We start from the raw sequence: 23,268 nt of genomic DNA, 5'->3' as shown, positions 1-23,268 counted from the left end.
GTTCAATGACTTGAGCTGAGTTTTTGATGATGAGGTAGGAAAATAATCACGTCAGCTTCTAGGCTATGCATTCATTATCCAAACCATGTATCCATTCCTTTCGAGTCTGGTAGGTTGTATATCCCCTCCTGAAAGAAGTGAAGGGAGACTGACTGTTAAGATTTTGAACTCACCAACAAGTCTCGGCATTTAAGGAACTAACCAGTCCTTCACTATGAACTTCTTTTCCACAATGTTTCTCCCCTGTGCTGTCCCGCAGAACACTGAAAGAGCTTCAACTCAGCAACGACAGAGGAGTGGAAGGTTTACTCTACAAATATTGAATTTCTGTTTTTGTGACTTTGTCTCAGATTTTCACAGTTACTGTTGAATACGAACTGAAATGGAAAAGAAGTTTAAAGAAGTACCTTGTAGTACACAAACATCTTTACCACTCTGTATATGATGCCAAATGGTATGACAGTTCAGTTACAGGATTTGTTAGTTATGTGTAAGATTAGACCACAAACCATAGTGAGCGTTTGTGGAAACACTTTAACTCGGAGACTGAAAAAGAAGTGGACGGAGCCACCGTGATGTCAACCATTGGTTTGAGAACTTCTTTTATAAATTTGCTGATGTAATACAATCAATAAATTCATGAAGGAAAAGGTTCACTATGCAATCACCGACAATTACTTCACAACACAATTAACAAACACTTTAGAAATCCACATACTGTTCTTCTTCCATCCATGTTCGTCAACGTGTTAAACTCCTTCAGCTGACACAACATGTGTCAACTGTGTCAACTGTGTCAACTGTGTCTTGTTTTCTTCTTGACTTTCTTCGGTGCATTTATGCTGTTTGACTTCTGGGTCAAAACCCTGCAGGGGATCTATGGAGCATGAATAAAAGCCAAAAACCAGTTTGGGTCCAATTAAAGTATATATATCTTGGATCTTTGGTCTGACTTTGGTAAAATTGACAAAGTTACTCTGATTAGCAACATGAGAAACTGGAAGAGAGGACAACTTATAACTGACTGCACGAACAGACCTGCTGATAAGTATCTCCTGATGGTTTCTGAGTATAAAAAGGGGTTGCATTCTCCCTCCACGAGTCCACAACTCTTAGACTTCAGAGAAAAACTATAAAACAACAAAATCCTTGCCTTAAGAGTCTGTATTCACATACAGAATTAGTGTAGATGATCACACACACACACACACACACACACACACACACACACACACACACACACACACACACACACACACACACACACACACACACACACACACACACACACACACACACACACACACACACACACACACACACACACACACACACACACACACACACACACACACACACACACTTATCATCTACAAGTACACACTTTAACAGTTAACTGCATTCTTCTTTTGCAAGTAAACACTTCTCCCCAAACAGTATGTTTTTCAGTGACATTGAAGTTTTTCAGACACATGATACATTTTCTCCCTGATTTGTCCCTTTAAAAAGATTTCTTCAGCACTTTGACGTCTATGTATCTCAGCCGATGACAAAGAACAACATGAATCCACGATGTACTAAATCGAACAACTCTGTGTGATAAAGGGAAAGTATTTCTCCTAACCCAGACACCAAAAGTACAATTAAAGAAAATAGCTGAAGACTTGGTGTCCGAGCTTACCTAAACTCTAGCACTCAAATGTTTATTAACACGTGTTTCATGTTAAATTTACAAAATAGAAAAAAAGATGAGAAGTCATTAAAAGTAGAAATAATTGTTATTTAAATCCTTCTAAGACAAAAAAAAAAAAAACACTTCTCAAATAATTTCACTATGTCAAAGGCAAACAACAAAACACTTCGGTGCCACCCTGACCTTGGGATCACCAATCCAAATGTATCCACACAGTATCTCAGGATTGGGCTTACCAATTACAGGGAGCATCCAGTTACACCACCAAGCCTTCCAAACCACAATCAATACATGACAGCAAGCAACTGGTCACACCCCTCGCTGTGACCTTGGCCTCTCCAGCTTGTCTCAACTCTCTCTCACCCTACACACAATCAATATCAAATGTTGTTTCATCTACACATCAACTCAACTCTGCTGCTTCAGCTTCAATTAAACAAACCAAACCTTTATTCAACCACCATGGACAATCTCTTTGCAGATCTTTTCTTTCCATGTGCAAGGAATTTTTTTTTCTCATGAATAATGCCATCCTGACTCTTTTAATGTTTAACATACAACTCGAGTTATTGAGCTGTTAATCCCTTTGATTAACAACAGCTCCGTGTCGGGAATTCAAATTGTGATCTTGAAATGGTCAACCGTCTCGATAATGCTCACATTATGTAGATCTCTCAGTGGGTTTCTGTCACCTTTTCCCTCTTAAAGCACAACAGCAGACACATCCGAGAACCTCATCTCTCATAAATTGATAGCAGACGATTTGAAGGGAGCATTTGCCCTTCTTGTTGCATGATAAACTTCGAAGAAGGTCGCTGACATTTATGAAAGCGGAGGATGACCCGAGTAGAAATGCACACGCTGACATTATAAAAGAGAAACTCAAAATGACTACACGTTTCAATTAACACCACTGAAACATCTTCTCCAACGCGCCGAGAGACAGAGATGAATTATATCATTATTTCAAACATGCTAGATTTTGCAAATCAGGAGAGAAATGCTTACAGGGAAGAGAGTAAATATGTCAGCTTGGCAACCACTGAGAGAGTCTAAATGACAGAGGGAAACACATGGTATTAAAATAAGCCATCTTTTTTTAACACCATGACATCGAAACACATGAAAAATGTAAAAGGAGGCTGAAGAGGCATGCACGACAGCCACAACCCAGCTTCTAAAAATAACCACGTGTGAAAAATCTGTTTATTTCCTACGCTTGCTTTCCCCAGAGCAGTGGAGCACCCTGAGCCCACATATCCCCGAGGCTCGGCCTGTGACCTACATTTGATTCCCTCCACAAGGACAACGTTAGGCTGGACTTCTTTGACGACTGTCGGTTCTTTGGGAGCTAAAGAGTTGACTTTAACGTCTTCTTCAGGTCCTTTCTCAAGCTGAACGTCAACGCGTTTCTCAAGTGGGTCTTCGTCTTGGTAAGAGTCCAAGGATTTGACTTCTTTGTCGACTACAGGTTCACTGACGGGAGCTGAGGAGTTGTCTTGCTTCATGTCTTCTTTAGATCCAGTTAGGATTAGTGTGTATTTTCCTTTGTTGAATTCCGAGAGTTTCTCAATTTCAAAAGGTGCAAGTGACCCAGAAAGAAATATTTTTCTCATATTAGTACCAGGTTTTCTTCTTTTCCTGCGGGCTCCATAACACCCACAAAACCTGAACATGACTAAACCCTAGTCCTTACAAATACAACAAGATCCAGGTGATGTGTCCAAATATTACTGAACGCCAATTTCCAAACTCTATAAAAAGGGTACAACAACAGAAAGCTGAATCAAGAAAAACACATTTCCTGAATAAAATACCTTTCATAAGGAATCGCTTGCCTTCCTCGACTGAAAATATGCCCTCGGTGTCGTTACACAAATGACACATACTGACTTCTGTTTGCTGAAAAAAAGTGGGAGGAACTTTATTTCTGTCCCCAGGCTCTTCAGACTAAACGAGAAGTATCACTGGGCGAATGGTCTACCTCAAACTTAACTCCACATCTGACAGTAAAGAAAACACATACAGATAGAAGTCCTGATTTGCCTATGCAGCCTGGCTAAGGCCCTGAGGGGTTGTTGAGATGGGATGGTGATCAATACTGGATTGGAACTTTGAAACAAAACAATTTGAAAAGTTATCAAATCTTCTGTTTTAACAAATAGTATATTGATCCAAAAGAAAGGGGCTACTTGAGATGATATGATCTATTTCAATATATCTTGTATTCATTCAGAAGATCTGTCTCAAACTGACCAATGTGATCAATGTTCATCACTTGTTAACGATCACACGTGCTGACTTCCTGTGTTGTTGCGTCACTGATGGCTTCTTTGTGTCATTAAGAACACTTGGTCTGGTCGATGATACAGATTTTTTCAGTATTTTTCCAGTTTTTGTTATTTAAAAAATATATATTTATAATGGGGAAGTTTATGTTAAGTTTATGGAGCCATTCAAACCGACTGATTTAAAATATGGCACAGCAAACTTCACTTGTAATTCACTGGCATGAATCTTATTAGATTACAGGTACTTTGTGTTCTCTCTGGCCAGGTTAACTTAACTTCAGGAAGTCAAGTGACTCGACCAAACGAGTATGTCAAGCTCTTAAGAAAACACGCCTGCGAGAGACAAATGTTTATTCAAGTTCAGCATCAATTCTGATCTTTTTTTTTCTTTTTCTTTTTACGAAATAAGTGGTTCGAGACATTTGCAGTAACTCCAACACCAAATCATCGAGGCAGCCTTTTATTTTCCATCACAATTGTTCTTTCCATTTGAGGCAAACCTTTACGAGTGTGCCCACACTCCACCAACAGATACACAGACTTCAGTATGACCTAGATACAAACTGTCTTCAAAAGTCAGAGGGTTCACTGAAACAATATGCACAGTAAGGTGGAAAACGCAGATGATTTAGACCATCGTGGGTTCAGTTCTTGGGAAATTCCACGTGCAGTGTTGTAAATAACACCTAAACAAAAACAAGGGAGGAAAGATTATTTGTTTCTACGTTTGCACTGTGGTGAACTGATCAGTGCCATGAATGAAAAGTAGGCCATCATAAATGTGTTTGGCAATGATTCATTATCATAATTGTTCTATTAATAGGCCACGCTATTCTTATTCGGCGTGTGTGCTGGCATCCAGGTCATTCAGGACAGGAGTTATTTGAAAGAGTGCATTTTAAGTAGTTTGAAGTGACATGGAAACAATGGCGGCGCTTACAAAACTCTGACACCATTTCGGGGATGAAAGAGACGCGGGAATCATCAACAAACACAAAGTGTGTATGTTGAAGGTAAGAGAAGAAGCTCTTCATCTGCTCCGCTCCATTCAAATGTTCATGAGCGTGACCCAGTGGATAGCACAGCAAACCTGTGTGCTACTCATTTCCTTTGCTCTCTTCTCCTCCATCACTCCTCCAATCCAATCCGTTCCCTCTCTTCATCTTTTCTTTGTTCTGTCTCATGCTGCTGCTGCTGTCATTTGCTCCACTTCTGCAAAATGCTTTCTTTTAATCTTTAAGCCACAATTCATTTTCTTTCTCTTTTATACAAACAATATTAAGAAAGTTAATACCACAGACTCCTCCGCCCAGTCTCTGATCTGCTTGTTTCTGTTTATTGTTGTTTTTTTTGTGTTGTTTTTTTTTTTACTGTCCTCATACAATGTTTGACAGATCTGTCATCTGCCTGTGTGGCCTGACACAACTGTTTCTGCTTTCTGCTTTAACTGGAGCACAAAGTGGTTTTTCTCAAGCTGCTGAATGAGTCCAGAAGGCCAAAATTGCTTACTAGGGTTAGTGATGTCATAAAAACAAGAAGAATGACAAAAGACCTTCTCCTTCCTTCTCTCGGCTCCCACCTTAATGACATTTACAGTCATACCAAACGGTGGAAGACAGTTTTTAAAGATTTATTTTTGACGTTTTTATGCCTTTATTATAGAGGGAGGAAAGTGGATAGAGTCGGAAAGGGGGAGAGAGTGGGGAGAGACATGCGGGAAATGGGCCACAGGCCGGACGCGAACCCGGGCCGCCCGCGCGCGAGGACTGAGCCTCAATACGTGGGATCACGCGCACTGCCGCTGCGCCACCGGCGACCCCGGAAGACGGTTTTTATTTATTTTTTAACATTAAAACAGGTTTTTTTCTATTCTTTTTTTTAAAGCAGGGAAAGTCACGTTGAATGAGGATAATAAATATCCTGCTCAGAATTTTAATAGGTTCTCATAACTATTGATGGACAGTAAAAACCCTTGACATTTTCAGAGATCTCAAAAGATTAGGCATTGCGCCCTTGCAACACTGATGATTGAAAGTTTTCATTTAAGGATCAACATTTTTGCATAAGAACTACAGAAAGTGGTTTCTTTTGGCAGTCTGAAGATCTTACTTCTCTGTCAAAGCCTGAAGAACATAACACGGAGAAATTAAACTGTAACATTCAGATGGGTTTTACTAGATTGAGCTGACGAATCAGTGAGAGGCTGACCCCAAACCGGGATAGAAACCAGGTGAGCTCACTTCACTTCAAACCGGTTGATTTCTTTTAGTTTTCAAACTTAGATTTAGGCCTCGGCCACTCTATTTCAAGTGATTTAACCTGAGGCCATTAATCACATTCATTTATTTCTATCTGGAGCCACAAACGACTTGCATCCCTTTTACTCATCAACTGCATTTCTGACGATCCCAAAATGCCAGGGTGGGGTCCATGAGTCAACACAATGCAGCATACAGTATAACAGTCAGGAAGAGTCACAGCACTTTTACCATGGAAGTGCCTGCTGTGATGCACAGAGAAGCTTCATCATTCTCTTTTATTACTTCCAGTATGTTCTTTCCCTCTGATTTGATAATACTATACATTCACATACATATAGCGTTAATTTAAAGGGTAAAAACTGTCATCGTAGAGAGTCAGAATATCTGTTGTTTTCAGCCATTTTGGACATGTTGTAAACATTACAGTCATTTTGCACCATATCCTTCCTGTTGAGCCCTCACACCTGCCAGATAGAGAAGAGAAGATCTCATAATGTGAGATTTTCTAGACGGGTTAAAGTGAGGTCTATTCTGCATCGGCACAACGTGTGCATCCCTCATTCATCTTCAGTGTGTAGTCTGTGCACACTTAGTGAATGTAGAGTGAAGGGGTGAAGCTGTGGGCCATGCACGCTAACAGCTCTGGCTCCCTCTCTAATAAAGACCGGGGCCTAAACGTATAGCAAGCAAGTGCTTTTCCTGAGTCTTGCCTGTATTAAGTGAAAAGAAAAATGGACCCATGCACTGAGTCATGGTGCTCTGAAATGAAATGTGATGACTGTGTTACATTAAAGGCAGGCCTTGCAGTGGATTGAATTATCCCGCTGTATGTCTTTCAAAGAGTCCACTCATTTACTTTCAACTCAAACTCCTGGCACATGTGACATCTACTATACTTCATAAACACACCACACACCATAGAACAAGGACACAATGTTCCACATGTTCTCAACAAATCACAAAGATCTAACGTGAACAGACGTACTCTGAAGGGTATTTATGGTTTTCATTATATGGAAGTCAGAATAAATTCAACAGGACGTTAATATAAGATACAGGCTGTGGGTGTGAATATATATTGTATATTTTACTGGTATATAGTGCCAGACTAAATTCATAAGCTGACCCTATTTGGCAGGTTACGTTGGGTTCACTGTAGCAGGTCATGCTGAAAAAGTGCTTACAGTAAGAATATTAAATGTAGCTGGATGATGACGGAGAAACTACGTGGATAACGACCCGGCCTCGAATATCTGGCAACATTCACCGACCCAACTGTTGTTCAGAAGCATCTATCTCTAAATCTCCACAGGAAACATGCTCTGATGTCAAGCTAGCCAGCTAGTCCATATTTTCCAGACTGAAACAGAGACTTGTCTTTAGATAAACACAACTGTATGCACGTGCACACACAGAAACACAAGGGAAGGGCGAGCAGACTCCAAACCAAAACACAGCCATCCACCATCTTTGCCACAGCTCGCTTTCCAGAGCTTTTTTTTTGCCATCTTTTTTTTTTTTTTTTTTTGGGGGGGGGGGGGGGGGGTCGAGCATGCACTCAAACACACACACATGTAGGAGGGGTGGTGAGCTGACTGGGGTTTGTCAGCTCGGCAGGGGGATGGAGCCATCTGTCCCGCTAAAGGGTTAATCCAACCAAAAACACAGGCCACAGATTCCAGCATATTCCAGTCATCACATTTCTGGCTACATTCTCTTTTTGTTGTTTTGTTTTGTTTTGTTGCTGTTATGGTTTTGATGTCTGATTTTGCAGGGAGGAGTGTATCAAACCAGCCCTGATAAAAACCTTAACCACTTGATTCTGAAAATCATTGAAATCAGAGTCGTCCCTGTGTGGTAGTGGCATGGAATTAAATGTTGAAGAGGGAAGTTTCGGCCATGGCTTTTAAATGATTGGCCTAGTCCCCTTAATTTGTGATAGAGAGTGTTTTAGAGTGTGTGTGTGTGTGTGTGTGTGTGTGTGTGTGGGGGGGGGGGTTCACAGCTCTTGTTGGCTGTATGAGGCCGCCAATGAGGAGGCATACATGCCACACTTAAATGACATCAAAACATGACTTTAGGACTCAAGCTCTATTTTAGCTACCAAATGTTAACAAATAACAAATGTTTTCAGCTCTAATTGATCCCCAAACAGACAGACCTCCCCCCCATCCAAGGAGGGATTAGAATAAGAATCACAAAAACCTGAAGGGCCAGGAGTGCAGTGTGAAGCTAAATCAGCCAGAATCTAGCCTGAAAATGCCCCCCCCCCCCCCCCCCAACCACACACACACACAGACAGTCTTTGTCTTTCTATTACCGGCCAGGAAAAAAAAGCACCCCGGGCTTGCTGCTACCTACAGCAACATGAAAATGGATAAGAGAGGCTTTAAAACGATACATTTAGAGGGGCAGGGAGGAGAGGGGATGGAGACACGAGCTGCATAGAGAGAAAGAGAAAGAGTGAGGGAGGATGAAGGAGAGGTAGAAGCTAACCTTAGCATCCTGGAAGCTCCAGACAGACAGACAGACAGCTGTTTGCTGCTGGAGGTAATGGCTTCCAATATGATCAAGTGTGTCAACAGATCAACCTTAATACAACCATTGCAGAGCTGGAGTGCTTCCACCAAGAAAAAGAAAAAAGAAAAAAAAACACCCACATGGGATGTGACACTTTGCACACAGACACACACAGGCATCAAACCAGGGCACAGACAAAAACAGACAGACGCACGCATACCTGAGACAGACAGACACAGACAGACACACACAGCTTCCGTTTGACCACAACACATCAGCCTCCATTACTGCCAGCGATGTGCCTCTGTCTCTCTCACTTTGCTCCTGATGCCTTCCGCCTGATGCACAGACATCCTCGCCGCCTGCCTCTCCATCTCTCTCCATCCCAACCCCCAACCATTAAATCACAGCAGCCTGTGGTCCCCCCCTCTCAAAATGAAACACAAAACAAAAAAACAAAAAAAAATACCTCAGTGAGGGTGCCTGTGAAGGGGGCTTCTTCTTCCTCTCCTTCCTTTCCCTACAGTCCAGTGAACAACACCACGTCGACAGAATACAGAGGGAGCAGAAAAATCCAATCAGGTGTGGATGAGTGGAAGGAAAAAAAAAAAAAAACAGCGCAGATTCACATTTCCTTCTCCGTTCCTCCCTCCCCTTCCTCTGCCTGTGCGTCTGTCCTCTGTCCAGCTCTGGCTTTGTGATGCTAAGCTAATGGGAGCTAGGCTAAGAAGCGTCCACACATTGACTTATAATGCGCTCCGTCTCATACCCACACACACACACACACACACACACACGAATGCTAGGCTTCTCTCTCTTTCTCTCTTTCTGACTGAGCCCCGCTGTCTCCCGTCTCACAGGCACCCACATGCACCCGCCCACCCCCCACCCCTCCTCTCTCTCTCTCTCTCTCTCTCCTTATCTTCCCCTTCTCCTGGCTGTTCACCCCTTTTCTCTCATGTTCTTACAGATCCCATCATATTTTTTTCATCCCCCCCACACACACACCTCTGTTTCTTTTTGGCACACAGACTCGTGCACATGCTCCGGGTGCCTAACAAGTTCCAGACAACTCATCCTTGACCAGAATGTGAAGAGGGAAGGAGTCAAGGGGGCAGAAATGAAGAGACAGGCATGAAAACCACAGAATCAAGATTTGAGGAATCTGAAAAAATAACTTGACATGAAGGGGTAAACTTGAGTAAGGCTGAAGCTTAAATGTCAGCCCCCAACATCAACAGCTAGTATGGGGGCTTAAACTTTGTGGAAAAACATACGAGGGGCTGGTGGCATCAAGCCACCAGGATGTCTGTAGAAATGAGGAAAAAGAATCCAAAAAGGAGATCAGATATAATGTGCTTTAAGGAAGAAAAAACAAATGATTATGCTGAGTCAAACTTATCCATGTATGAACTGCATAAAAGCCCTCTGCATGTGCAGCATTCATTTGTTAGGCTCCTTGGTGAGTGGACGTTGGGGGTTGGGACCAGCAGCTACAAATAATTTAAGGGAGAAAAGTCAAAGGTCGTTCGATGTGGCATTCTCTGCCAGATAGCCCTTAAATGTGTCCCAATTCGATACTCTGTGTCCACTATAGGCAGGCGTTTACAAAGAGGCTACTTGCAGGGTTTAAAGAACCATCCAAGCAAACCTAATGGAAGATGTTTTGAGAATGGTTTTGATTGACACTTTTGCAGCTTTTCTTTTTTTTTTTTTTTTAATCAAAGTCACTGCTGCCAAACATGAAGCAATTCCAACAATGTCAAAAAAAACAAACAAAAAAAAAAAAAACACAAGTCATGTGTGAAATGAAATATTTGTTTCTCTTTTTCTAAAGACACTCCTTTAGTGGTATTTACTATCCCCTCCAATAAGTGTCTGTCATGCATGGCTTAAAATAAAGTGTCCAAACATTCAAGTGTACTCTCAATAGTTTACTATTTAACTCAGACATGAGGCAGAGTTTCAGATTGGACATTGACTTGTCATCATTTATACTTATTTGGAATACATTAAATTGCTAGTTTTTTTTGGCAAACAACACGGATATATTCAGTCTGTGGGACTAAGTTTGGGAACTGGACAAATCCACTGTTTGCTGAAGAGATAGCAGTGGATTTCCTGACACTGCTGAGTTGCCTTTGAGCAAGGCATTCAACCCTGAAATGAAGCAGGGTGCTGGTCTCTGTTTTAGCAGCTGAATTTTTGATGTTTAAGAGTTGGATTAGAAAGTTGTTTAAGATGTATATCAGCATTGATTATGGAAAAGAATACGACAGTTAATATACTTCTCATGTCCTTTGGCATCTTATTTTAAAGAATTTGGGTTAAAGGCAGGATGGGTCATTTTGTCCAGATACACTTGGTTAAAATTGTCGTTAAGACCTGACAGAAATGAATAATTCATGTGCTCTGAAAAAGAAACAAAGAAAATCTGTCAGCTGTATGTAAACTTCTAAACACTTTGACTAATGTCTTGTGATACAATCATGTCTCCCTGCTTGTTTTCTACCCCATGCATACACGAGCCCACACTCAAAGCATGAGCTGAAATCAGCTTCTGGACCAATGGCGCTAGTTATTAAGTGAGGGGCGCGGCTTTTGAGGAAGCACAGAGTGGGTGAAGACGGAGCGTGGAGAGAATGCTACTTTCAAAATCATGCTAGTTTTACGAAAATTATCTACTCTACCTTCAAACTCTGAAATGGTTTAATGGTAGAGTATGGAGGCTAATAGAAATCATTTAGTAAATGTTTCCATTGTTTCAGTTAAAGGCATCATTTTCTACATAGGTCAAAATACTAGTCAACACAGTCAGAACTATCACAAGAAAACAAGCTCAGATCAGGGGGAACGAATAAACTATCACATAAACAAAGTGTGTTACTCCCATTTTAGAGATGAAGGAAGGAGATGAGCAAATGACCTCCATGCCAATCGTTGTGGATTCGTGTGCAACAGTGTCTTTGTTTGGTGTGTGAATACAATGTTAAATTGTAGCACAAGTGAGTGTATGAGGGTGTGGTGGGGGGGAAGGGCGAAGGACCAGGGACACGCCACCCATCACTCATTCTGTTTTGACAACTTTCTTTCAATCCTGTTAATGGCGTTAGCTCGACAACAACAAAAAAAACTTTCCCACCAGCATGAATTAAGCTCCTTTTGTTTCCTTCTGGTCTACCTGCAGTGGGCTGGACCCTCTCCACACAATGTAAACACACCGATACTGGTCATTGTTGTGCCTTCTGTCCTTCTCCAATAGTCACGTGCGCTCAAGATCGAAAACATTTTAACAAGTTTAATGTAAGTGAGGTGCACAAATATGATCAAGAGCCTTCATTTGTTTCACAATTTCAAACTCCTGGTATAAACTTTAGTCTCCTGTGTGCACTTTATCTCTTTGCTGACTATGTCCTTCACTTATGAAGTTTTTTTCTTCCCCCTGCTCTTTTAAATGGTCAAATACGTCACTCATTTTAATGTGGGAATGAGGCTGCTTGTGGCAGCATTCGGTTAATCCTTTCATCTGACACAAACCTCGCAGGAGTGGTTTCAAGCATTCAAAACAACTTCATCGAAATACTCCATCTTTATACTGATGGTCACTTTTGCTTTTGTCACTCATACAGAGGCATCAGGATTCATGGCCACATAAAAACTCTTGGCTGGAACTTTGAAAAGACACGTCTATTCAAATCATGAGCGATTGCTTTTCAGGATCTAAATGTGTCCAAAGGAAGAAAATATATGGATTCACCTTCTTTGAAGGAATAGTTCTACTTTTATATGATAAAATAAACTGATGTGTGATGTATTATCCAACTATAACTCTCAGCAACAAATGAATGTTTCTCACAAAACCATGATTTCTTCAACTTGAAGAAAATATAAACAGAGAACCTTTCAAACACATTTAGTGCATGGTAAAACACTGCACATACAGGAAAACAATTACAATGCACAAATACAGTCCATATCAGTCAGCAACAGTTTTAATGCTCTTTTTTTCGTGATTGTGGCCGTCACAAGTAAAGTCCAATTGCAAGGAATTAAACCAGCTTTTGTGAGGCTCTTCCTCGACTGAGAACTGCTTTAACAGGAATGATTTCCATCTTTCCATAGTCATGACAAAACCAACCTCACGCACATATACACACACATACAAAGTCTGTATTTGACTGGCATGCAGTTGATCCTCTTGCTGTTGATAAAAGTTGGAGCATTTCTTTGATTAGAATGACGTGTGAATCTCTAACCTCACCACACCAGACCTCAACAGGCTTCTTTGTAAACCCTGTAGCCACACACGAGCACTGTGCACACGTGCACACACACAGTGGTACAACAAGATCGTTTAATGACATCCCCCACTACCACACATTCTTCTTGTACATTATGCTGACTGTTAGCTTGACTGGCTAGCTCGCTTCATTCTACATTTCACTGTGAGTGTTTATGCATCACACCACTTCCCCTCCTCTCCCCTCACTCCACCCATCCCCCCCCCCTTTTTGCACCCCTCCCACATCTAAACTCCACCCCACCCCCATCTTCATCTCCGTCCTCATCCCCGCGGCTTCTGCCCCAACCTCCCTCAGAGCCGTCCTCTTAGCCTATATACAGGCTGTCCAATCGTCTGTGCTGCTAGCCCCCTCAATTCATCACACATGCACGTGAACGCTAACCCCTGCAAAGCTCTCTCGGTTTAGAGGCGAACACCGAGTCGTCAGCATCACAATCACCACAGAAGACAGTACTGCTATACTTGCCTACAAGCAGGAAATCCAGAGCGCTCTTGTCAAGGCTGGCAGCCTTAGAATGCTTTTAAATCCAACCATACAGAGCCTTTCCTTTCTTCTTGTCACTCCTCCAAACCACTGGCAGGGACAATAAGAGGGAAGAGTGGTACAGAGAGAGAAAGGCAGCAGCGGCGAAGGGGACGGGAGGCAGCCGTGTCATGAGTTTTTTTTGGGGGGGGGGGGGGGGGGGGGGGGGGCGGTCAGCATAGAGGAGATTGGGGGGCTTGTTGGGAGAATTTGGAATGCTGAATGCGCAGAGGAGGTGACCACAAGGGAAGTGGATGGTCAGAGCAGATGGTGGAGGGTGTGAGTGCTGAGCCTCGACTTCTTACAGCATTATGGGAACATCTGAGGAAGACCGTTTACAACCTGCACATTTAAATAAATCTACCAGAACATGTGCAGACATTCAAAGATCTTCTCTGCCAAATTCAACCTAATATTAACGACAAAAATATACGGTTTCATTTGTTTCATGTCTATTTTGAGTGTTTTTTTAATGTAAAAGGACAGCCCGACTTTGTGTTAAGGGGTTTCCTAAACTGAATCTGTTGGAAGCTAAATTATGTCTTGGTATCTTTTTTTTAATAGAAGTGGTGGCATGTGTGGGTGGTCTAGAATAAAGACTCACTGCCACCACTGTAAACTGTGGTCAATCCCTGCTGTGGTGCAAACACCCTGGCAGTCCAACCAAGTCTTCTGGCAGAAGCCAACGAGGAATCCTGTCCTCTTTTCTGTCCTTGTGGCTTCTTATGGTTTTTGGGGCGTCAATGTGAAGGAAATTACTTTGGGTAAAATAAACGGCTACAATTTCACGTAAGTCATTGCTGGTTTATGTTGGGTAAATTGACACAACAGTTCGACAAATAAAGTATGTCAACAGAAAACCAGCCAAACCATGTACATTTAACAGTGGGTTTGCAAAATATGGAAATAGTCAATCAGAAGCCAAAAAAACATTCCTGAGCTAACCATACATGTTTTGTGCCGTTGTTTACTTAAGACTTAACATTAACATACATGAAATGCTAAATTAATTTAGAAAATAAAAAGCAACATTTAAGGCTCTGAATTTGGGTTTGGGAAATAATAATATAGTAGACGCAAAGTAAGAAATTCCTTTTACAGTAAAAACTACAGCAAATCTATTTAAAAACATCGACTGAAATATGCTATCAATTTGCCAATTAACAAAAAAACATGCCAATCAGTAGGTGAGTCTTAGCAAGAATAGATTCTGAATGATGTTGAACTTTCAGATTGGACTGAAATGGACGACTGTGCATTATTGTCTTTGGGAGGTTGCCCCTGGCCGGAACACTCCATTTTGTCTGATTTAAAGGCAGCACAGTCAACCACGGACTCACTTCTCCATCTGTTTCTCCACCTGCTCGCTTTGCATTGATCACACCTACACCTACACGGGCACATGCACATTGAACAACCCTTGGACATACTGTACATCAACATGGACACACACTGACCTCTTGCATTCGTAGGCCAAAGTGGAAGTGCATCTAAATGTGCATGTTTTGCGACACACATTCACAACATTTGACTTTTCCTGAGCATGAATGTCATAAAACACAACTTGCACAATGTAACATTATCTTCCCATTACATATACAGAATGGGATACAGAATGTCCCAAAGCCCAACAAGTGCATGAGAAACCCCGGTTGCAATCCTATAAAACACACAGCCTAGGGGACACCTTCATGCTTTGTTTACTGCTAACAACACGGGGGTTTTTACTAGAGTGCCCTCTTAGTGATTTACATGGCCGCCATGGCCAGACCCCCACCTTCCACTAGTGTCTGCCTGACATATGGCAGTGGAGGTAATGCTGATAAAGTCCCTTAAACAAGCCTCCTAAATAAAGATAGTAATTTACAAGAGAGGGCTACACATAAACTAGAGAGAAGCCAACGGGTGTTAACTAGAAATAAGTAAAGCACGGATGTCTAGGATTAAATGCAACACAAAAAAAAAAAAAAAAAAAAATTTCAAAGGAGTTCAAAAAAACTTGTAGTTGAATTCTGAATATGTCTTTTGATTAATGTAAGAATCTTAAGACAAAATGAGGTCTCACCTTGTTTCTACTCGTCTTCCCTCTTCTACTCTCTCCATACATCTTTTATAAGTGAGGCTTGTTGTGTCATGAGTCAGTCGGGACTCCACCATCATGTCAACGAAGAGCCTGCTTCCCATTGTTGCACTTGGCTGATTTCACAGAGCGTTCAAATTAGGGCTAACACAAGACTGGAAACATACATGGTTCACCAGTCTAACCATCATTCTGTTTTATCTGCCTGTGCAGAGACGAACAACAACTTTGAACATCTATTTCAGCATTAAACAAATGTGATTTGTGCAATATTCAGGAGAGAAAAGAAGTCAAAGATACTGCTGGGTTACACAGGCGGCTCTGACAGAGCACATGCTGGTTGATGATAAAGTGTGAGGGTCAAGGATGAGGATACACTGTATATAATTATTGGTGCCATTGATCCTGTAGACATGAGATACTATGAGCAGAGTTAATGAGGAGTGAGCAGACTTTACCGTCACATGAACAGGCGAAGATCAGCAAACGGCAACCTGACTGAATGCATGGGAGTTGACTTTGTAAATTCTCTCCACTTTTTATTAGAGATGCACGATCCACTTCTTTTCAGTTCCGTTACAGAAAGTAATTCTGATATTTATTTGTACTCATAATTAGAGAGTTATTGTTGGTATTATGTCTACCACAATCTTGATCTGTGACCTGGATCAGCGACGTCAGTCCGATATCTGATAAGTAAGTTATGCTAATGTCGGACCTGATAATGACATTAGATCAGATCTGTCCCATCTCTACTCTTTATCAGTTTAGGGAATAAACAGAAATGTCTAGTTGGGGATAAAGAGGGATGATGTGTGATAAAACCAATAGTTAAAGACATGAGGGGAAAAAAAGAGGCAAATAACCCAGCTAACATCAGTACTGGACAAAAGACAACCATGTGTCCACATTGGACTGGAACATATAAGGCTTAACTGGATCATTCCACTCTATCGTAAGTGTTGTCAGATTATTACATGGGTCTAAAACTGATCTGGCCTCAACTCAGGTCACTTCAGACCTTTATTGTCTCCTGATCTGATTTATTTTCCATGAGGATGTTAACAAATGTAGTGCTATGGTGCTGTTCCTCTGGAATCATACAGTGTGCAGCCTTGACTAGACAGCATATACTCAAGTAAAGAAAAAAAAGCCCCAGGATAGATGCCAGGATATGGACAAGATACTAGAACACTTGTGGTCAGACATGAGAAAAAAAATGACCGACATATCAGGAGGTAAGGGATGTCATGGACTCACAAGGCACGGCGTGACGGTAGAGGTTGTCTCGGATGGTCTGCTGCAGTTCATGGTCGGGCGAAGACTTCTGGAAGCGCTGGCTCAGATAATGCTTTAGGTCCTTGTTGAGCTTGCTTCCTGTCATTGTGAACACATACAGAGAAACGTGTTGTAACAAATAAAACATAAGAAAATAAGGATAACAGACATTACAATATCACAGTAGTGAAGAACGCTGTTATAATTCATAGGGAAGTGTCAAATGACCACACAGTTGGTCTCCCACGGAACGAAACACCCAAGTTTATCCTGCGAACACAACAAAGCTATACGCTGAGTGTGTCGCCGTGAACTGTCCCCTTGCCAGCCTCACTCGGTGGGGTTACTGGCTGCAGGCTCTCCCACTCCAACCAGCCAGGCCTAGCCAAAACTAAGACTGCTAGCACTACCGCTAACGCTGTGAATTAGCCCACCTACTGCTACGCCATCTGGACCTCAGACACACATTAGGGTGGTGAAGAGCGGCACGGCTGGAAAGTGTCCGCTTTGTGTGTTTGATTGTAAACTTGTCTGAGTGTAATTATCAGAGTTAACGTTGAGTTTTACAGCATCACAGAAAACCGCCAACGATGACACACAAACATACAAACAGAAAAATAACAGAAAGCACAAGATGAAAACGACACTGTGTTGCTCGAAATTAATTGGCATCTCTGCAGGCAACAGCTAACGTCTCCTCTCATTCTATGTTAATACATGTCCAATTATTTATTATCCAAATGATTTATCTCCCATCACTGCACAGCTGCTGAGACCATTTTTAGTTGTCTTGGGCAAACAACGTTTCATAAAAGGCCCTGGATCCTGTTTCCATGGCAACTGTGTGTATATGAGCTTGTGTCTTTGTGTGTGTGTGTTGGTGTGTGTGTTTAATAAAAAGATTAACATTGTTAACATAGTACAGAAGCGCATTCTGCACTGGTTGGCAGAATGATTGTAGGTTCACATGATAAAAATACAATTGAGACAGAAAATGCACCTCCCACAGATATATGATATGATTGATTTGAATACCACCCATCTTTTCTGTCATGTTATTAGCATTGAAAATACGAGTGGTGCAAGATGCAAATATCTTCATGTGATTTTTCCTGTGATTAAGTTTGCATGAAAGTTCAGAGGCTGACATGCTCACACTGAAGTTCATATTGGAATGGAGACCTTTCTTTTCTAGAAAAATCCTTAACTACTTTGCTCTTGAATTATTATTGTCCAAATAATAAATTCCCCAAAGAAAGTTTATCAATCTTTATTCTTGTTTTGTTAAAGAAGGTAAATGTGATTTCTGACAAGGGCTTCTCTGGCCCATGCATCCAAACGTATCTTATGAAAGTATTGAGGGACACATTTTATTATCCATATTCGATTCCATACTTCCAAATCTGTATCATGACACAAACTAAAATGCACCATTTAAAGGGCAGAAAAATAAGCGAAACTACTACTTCTGATCCTGTATAAGGACCATGTAACAGCCTCCATCAAAATCCCACAACATTTTCCCATCTTAATTTCAAGGTAGAACCAAAGGAAACATGCATCAATTACCAGAATTTATTACACTATATTCAGCTTGTTTCCTTGCTTGATATATATTGCACATTTCTTTTACATATTTAAGAGTCCAAACAAGGTCTTATAAGTAGTATATTCTAGTGGTTTTGTACTGCAGTCCCATTGTGGGGGAAAAGCAGAGACAGACCATAATGTTTGATCTTCGAAACCCAATATGGGGCAAGCCCTGAAAATGCTCGATCCTTCAACTCCCACAATAAATCTACAAAACAGGTTTTTAATGGCCCGTGTGCGCTGCTGTGGGTCAGTGGTAGAGTCGGTTATTTCTCAATTGGAAAGTTGGCGGTTTGATCCACAGTTCCTTCAGTCCACATGTCAAAGTGTCAAGCAATTGAAACCTAGTAGTCTCCAAATGGCATAAACAATGGCATGTGGAAGGGTATGAATGAATGGGATTGCTTTACCTTGAACCCTCTGCAGTGTTAAAGCACTTTGAGTGGTCAGAAGACTGGAAATAAAAGTCCATTCACAGTCCATTTACAGCTGCATGAAAAAGTATGTGAACCCAGACAAACACAGTCTGCTTCGACGAATACCACACAAAAAAATTATATGTTTTCATGTTTTTATTGAACACAACATGTAAACATTCACAGTGCAGGCTGAAATAAGTTTGGTCTAGGTTTGGTCAAACTTTGGCCAAATGAGGACAATGGTATTGTCTTTACTCTTCAAGATCAATATTCTATAGAGTCTTTTCCAGCAATCTGTCATCCATGTCGAGTGTTAAAAGGTCAAGAAGGTCACATCTCACCTCCATTTAAGCCTTTAAGGCAGATAGTCAGCTCCTTCAAACCCATGCAGAGTACAGTAACACCATAAGCCCATTAACTGCTTCTGCAGTGCCTTATACTGTTCTGGCATTATATCACAAGGCATAAGAGCTATAACGGCAACAGACACTAAAGATTTGAGTAGATCACTCTGGAACACAAAACAGACATGAAATGATTCAACTAGTCCTCCCATATCAGGTCAACCTAACTAATTGTGGGTTAGAATTGGGCAGCCAATCAACCAATTAAAAACTATGAGAGTGCCAACCTTTTTGTTTTTGAACAGGGACAGCAGGATCAAGGTGTTTTAAGATTGTTAGACCTTTCTTTATTGGCCAAGTATAAGAGAAGGTTTAGTATTTGCTTCTCGCCAGGGAAAAGATGATAATACAATTTATGTATTTTTTACGATTACTAAGAATGAAAGAAAGACAATTTTAGACCTTTGTGAGTCAATTTTTACAATTTATATTTAAAAGGCCTTAAACGTATATCAGACATGCAATACACAGCTAATGTATGATGTTGAAGCAATGACAACGTGACTACAACTGTATTTCTGCTTCTATCTAAGCAATATTTGTGTTGAACCCAATTACGACACACTTATGTGAGGTGAGTGAGACGGTTGTACTGGATTGTTCGAAATTATTTTATTTCTGAATTCAATGTGACACAAAACACAGGCAGGCAGCAGGGCTTGGTTTGGAGAGCGTTTGGCCTCACAGCCCTTCACCCATATTCCTCAGTCACAGTTAACTAGTCAAGACACATCCTTCAACCACAGCCCACCTGTTTTGGATTTTTCAAAAGCCCCCTAAAAACAAGCAAGATTTGGAGAAGGGGACAAGCAACCAATGACAGAAGGAGGGAGTTGGAGAAGGTTGTTTTTGGGGGGAGGGAAGAGGCAGAGTCTGTAACATAGAAGAGAACATCAGAGTAGGCCAGACAAATCATCAAAAGAACCACCCATGCACCCCTCAACTCTGATCAGCCAGCCAAGGCCCTGCTCAGACATGCAGCGCCAGACACGGCAGCAGCCAGACCCTCCGCTGGCAGCTGACATCTGTATTCACAGCATGGAAAAACCAAACTACACAGAAACTCGATCCTCCTGCTTGTAGTGGGAAAGGAAAAGTTTGACCGATTTCTAATGATTTAAAAATGGCAGGAGTCACAGAGCTGTGCGGACCCTTCAGAGATGATGAAAAGCATTGTCATTGGGAAGCCCCAGTTCATTTCTTGAGATATATGCACACACACACACACACACACACACACACACACACACACACACACACACACACACACACACACACACACACACACACACACACACACACACACACACACACACACACACACACACACACACACACACACACACACACACACACACACACACACACACACACACACACACACACACACACACACACACACACACACACACACACACACACACACAATCAAGGCTAGTTTATCCAAAGAACTTTCTTTCTGATTCTACTCCTTTTTTTTAGGTTGCTATTTAGAAGCTCCATCCTTTATTTTTAAAAATCTCTGGGCCTCTAATGTTAATACATATTTAAGCTTATATGATCATGTCGAAGTACTGAGAATTAGTCTTTGCTGACTTGATTTGTGCTTCTTCTATAACTCCTCAGGTGAAAGACTTACATACTGTGTGACCATGAATAAAGATCAGAGTTTGGCCACCGAGGACTCCTGCTGCCAAATCAAATCAAAATAAAATTCTCTGAATAAGTACAATAGTTTGGTTATCTAGTTGCCAGCATTACATTAAAAAAAACCCACAACAGTTACATCGGTTCATGACACATGAGTTCTCCAATGGGCCGATGTGTGTCAACAGGGCTGTTAAAGGCTGATATAAACGTTAAGCCACTGCATTGGTGCATTTACCAAACATTTAGCATGTTGACTGATGCTGACACAGGATAATGGCAAGGACTCGAGTTCACGTTGAGATATTTAAGATGCCCAAGTAACCTGTCCTTCTCTGGTAGACTCTGACTACCAGATAGGTACCAATGGTGCAAATAACAAAATATGGCACCCTTTGAGAATGTCCTCCCATTTAAAGGTCTCAAAATAAAGGGTATTGTACACTGCAGAATTTGTAAAACCCTTTGAAGACAACTTTGAGGTTTATAATATGAATAAATGACAATATGAATAAAACAGTTTTTCCTTCAGTTTAAAAATATCCATTTGCTAAGGCATCGAAGAAATATCCGTATTTGAATCAGCATACTGGGTTATGGCAGACAGGGTCTCCCTCTTAACACTAAGCAGCAGTCTAAGTGACAGAGCAGAAACCCAGTCATATGCCATGGTGCCAGCATGTTTCACACTTAGCCAAGTCTGATTTGGCAGCACCATCATGTTTGGCTGGGCGCTGAGTGTTGTATCAATGTAGAATACACAAACAGTCCAGAATATAGGTTTAAAAAAACTAAACAAAAAAAAAACACTTTTCTTGTCTTTCCTCTCTTCAGTTTTCGAGTAATATAAAGGGACGTGTCACGAAGTGGATGCTATAATTAGAAATAAAGTATTATGGCAGTGGACTTTTTATTGTTAAATATATGATATTGTAAATAAGCAGGCTAAGAACTGTTAAACATGACCTACTACTATTTACACTTAGCGTTAAGACAAACAGTACAAATGCTGTCCAAGTCTTAATCAACTCTGAAGTGAGCGGTCCGTCCGTGGCTCTAATTAACCAGGTAATCAGGGTTAATCACCATTTAATAGATTTAACCAGCAGCAGTTTTCTACAGTTAACATTTTCATCACCACTAATCACAGCTTAACCATATGTCATGGAGTAGGGGGCATGCAGGGGAGTCAGGGAGGGCTCAAGTGGACCCTTGACCATAGGGACTTTATTTTCTGTATGTGCGGGTCCAAGGGATGACTAGTAACTGAACCAACAAACTAGTCAAATTTTTGAACTGTGATTGATCAACAATGCAGCAAAGCTTGCAGTGATTCTGAGGAAAATGTACATGGAAGAGAACCTTTCATTTCATGCTATTATGTAAAGTGGATGACAATCAGTTCTTCTTTGAATGAGTCCAAATCAAACTGGACAGACATGGAGAGGACCAACGTTCATATTCATATAGGCAGGTGTGAGTGTTGGATGTGTGTGTGTGTGTGACGTGTGTGTGTCCAGTGTCCCTTTCTCCGAGCACAACACTACCCCCTATGTTCCTCTATTAGATGTGGCTCTATTACGGCAATGGCCAAGCTCGGTATCCATAGCAACGGCTGCCGGATGATTGCAGAATGTGGTGAAGGTGGTGCTGGTCACAGACAGCCATAGTCTGCTGCCCCCATCTGGGCTAATAGGATATTACAAAAATAAAGGAGTGGTCTACTAATAGAGACACAAAGACACAGGGATTGTCAGTTTCAAGTATGTTAATAAGTTGTATATCTGTAAAACAGAAATGTATGTATGTAATAGGTAATTTAAAAATTGATGTAACACATACAATCCCATGGCTCTACAGAGTATGTTGCTGTGGCACGACAAAAACATGTTCTTATCCTTTGAGACACGCTCCTTACAGGCGACAGAGAAAAGCAGCAGCTCCTGCATGGTCAGGGTTAAATCGCTGCTGTTATTGACCACCTTCAATCCTGTCGATACGTTTGTGAGTCCTGCAGCTGCTTTCCTGTTTACTATGCTCCAGATTGCTTTCATTGATCGTACTCCTTCACGTGGGGAAAAGAAATCCTCCGAGGATTGATTTCAGCACGGAGAGTAGCCCAAGGGCTGCAGCAAAGGCTTCAATTTCCCCTCTGCAGTCTGACACTGAATTCAGGGATAATAGATGTAGTCTTCATGGGGCTGGCCTTACATGTATGTTACACGCTACATGTGTATTGTACATGTAGTGCATTTGATG

General features: G+C 41.4%; 1 protein-coding gene across 7 annotated transcripts in view; it reads right to left on the bottom strand.

The window, feature by feature from the left end:
- The window catches only part of magi1b (membrane associated guanylate kinase, WW and PDZ domain containing 1b), a 119,510-nt gene that overhangs the window by 51,659 nt on the left and 44,583 nt on the right, over positions 1 to 23,268 (bottom strand). For all 7 annotated transcript variants that reach the window (XM_079341261.1, XM_079341264.1, XM_079341262.1 and 4 more), the window contains exon 2: positions 16,932 to 17,048. In XM_079341261.1, coding sequence (XP_079197387.1) covers positions 16,932 to 17,048 — 117 coding nt within the window. The remainder of the gene's footprint in view (positions 1 to 16,931; positions 17,049 to 23,268) is intronic.

Source organism: Symphodus melops (genome assembly GCF_947650265.1).
Source record: "Symphodus melops genome assembly, chromosome: 4".
In the NCBI taxonomy this organism is placed as follows: domain Eukaryota; kingdom Metazoa; phylum Chordata; class Actinopteri; order Labriformes; family Labridae; genus Symphodus; species Symphodus melops.
The sequence above is the reverse complement of the archived record's forward strand: the minus strand, read 5'-3'. Positions and strand labels throughout refer to the sequence as shown.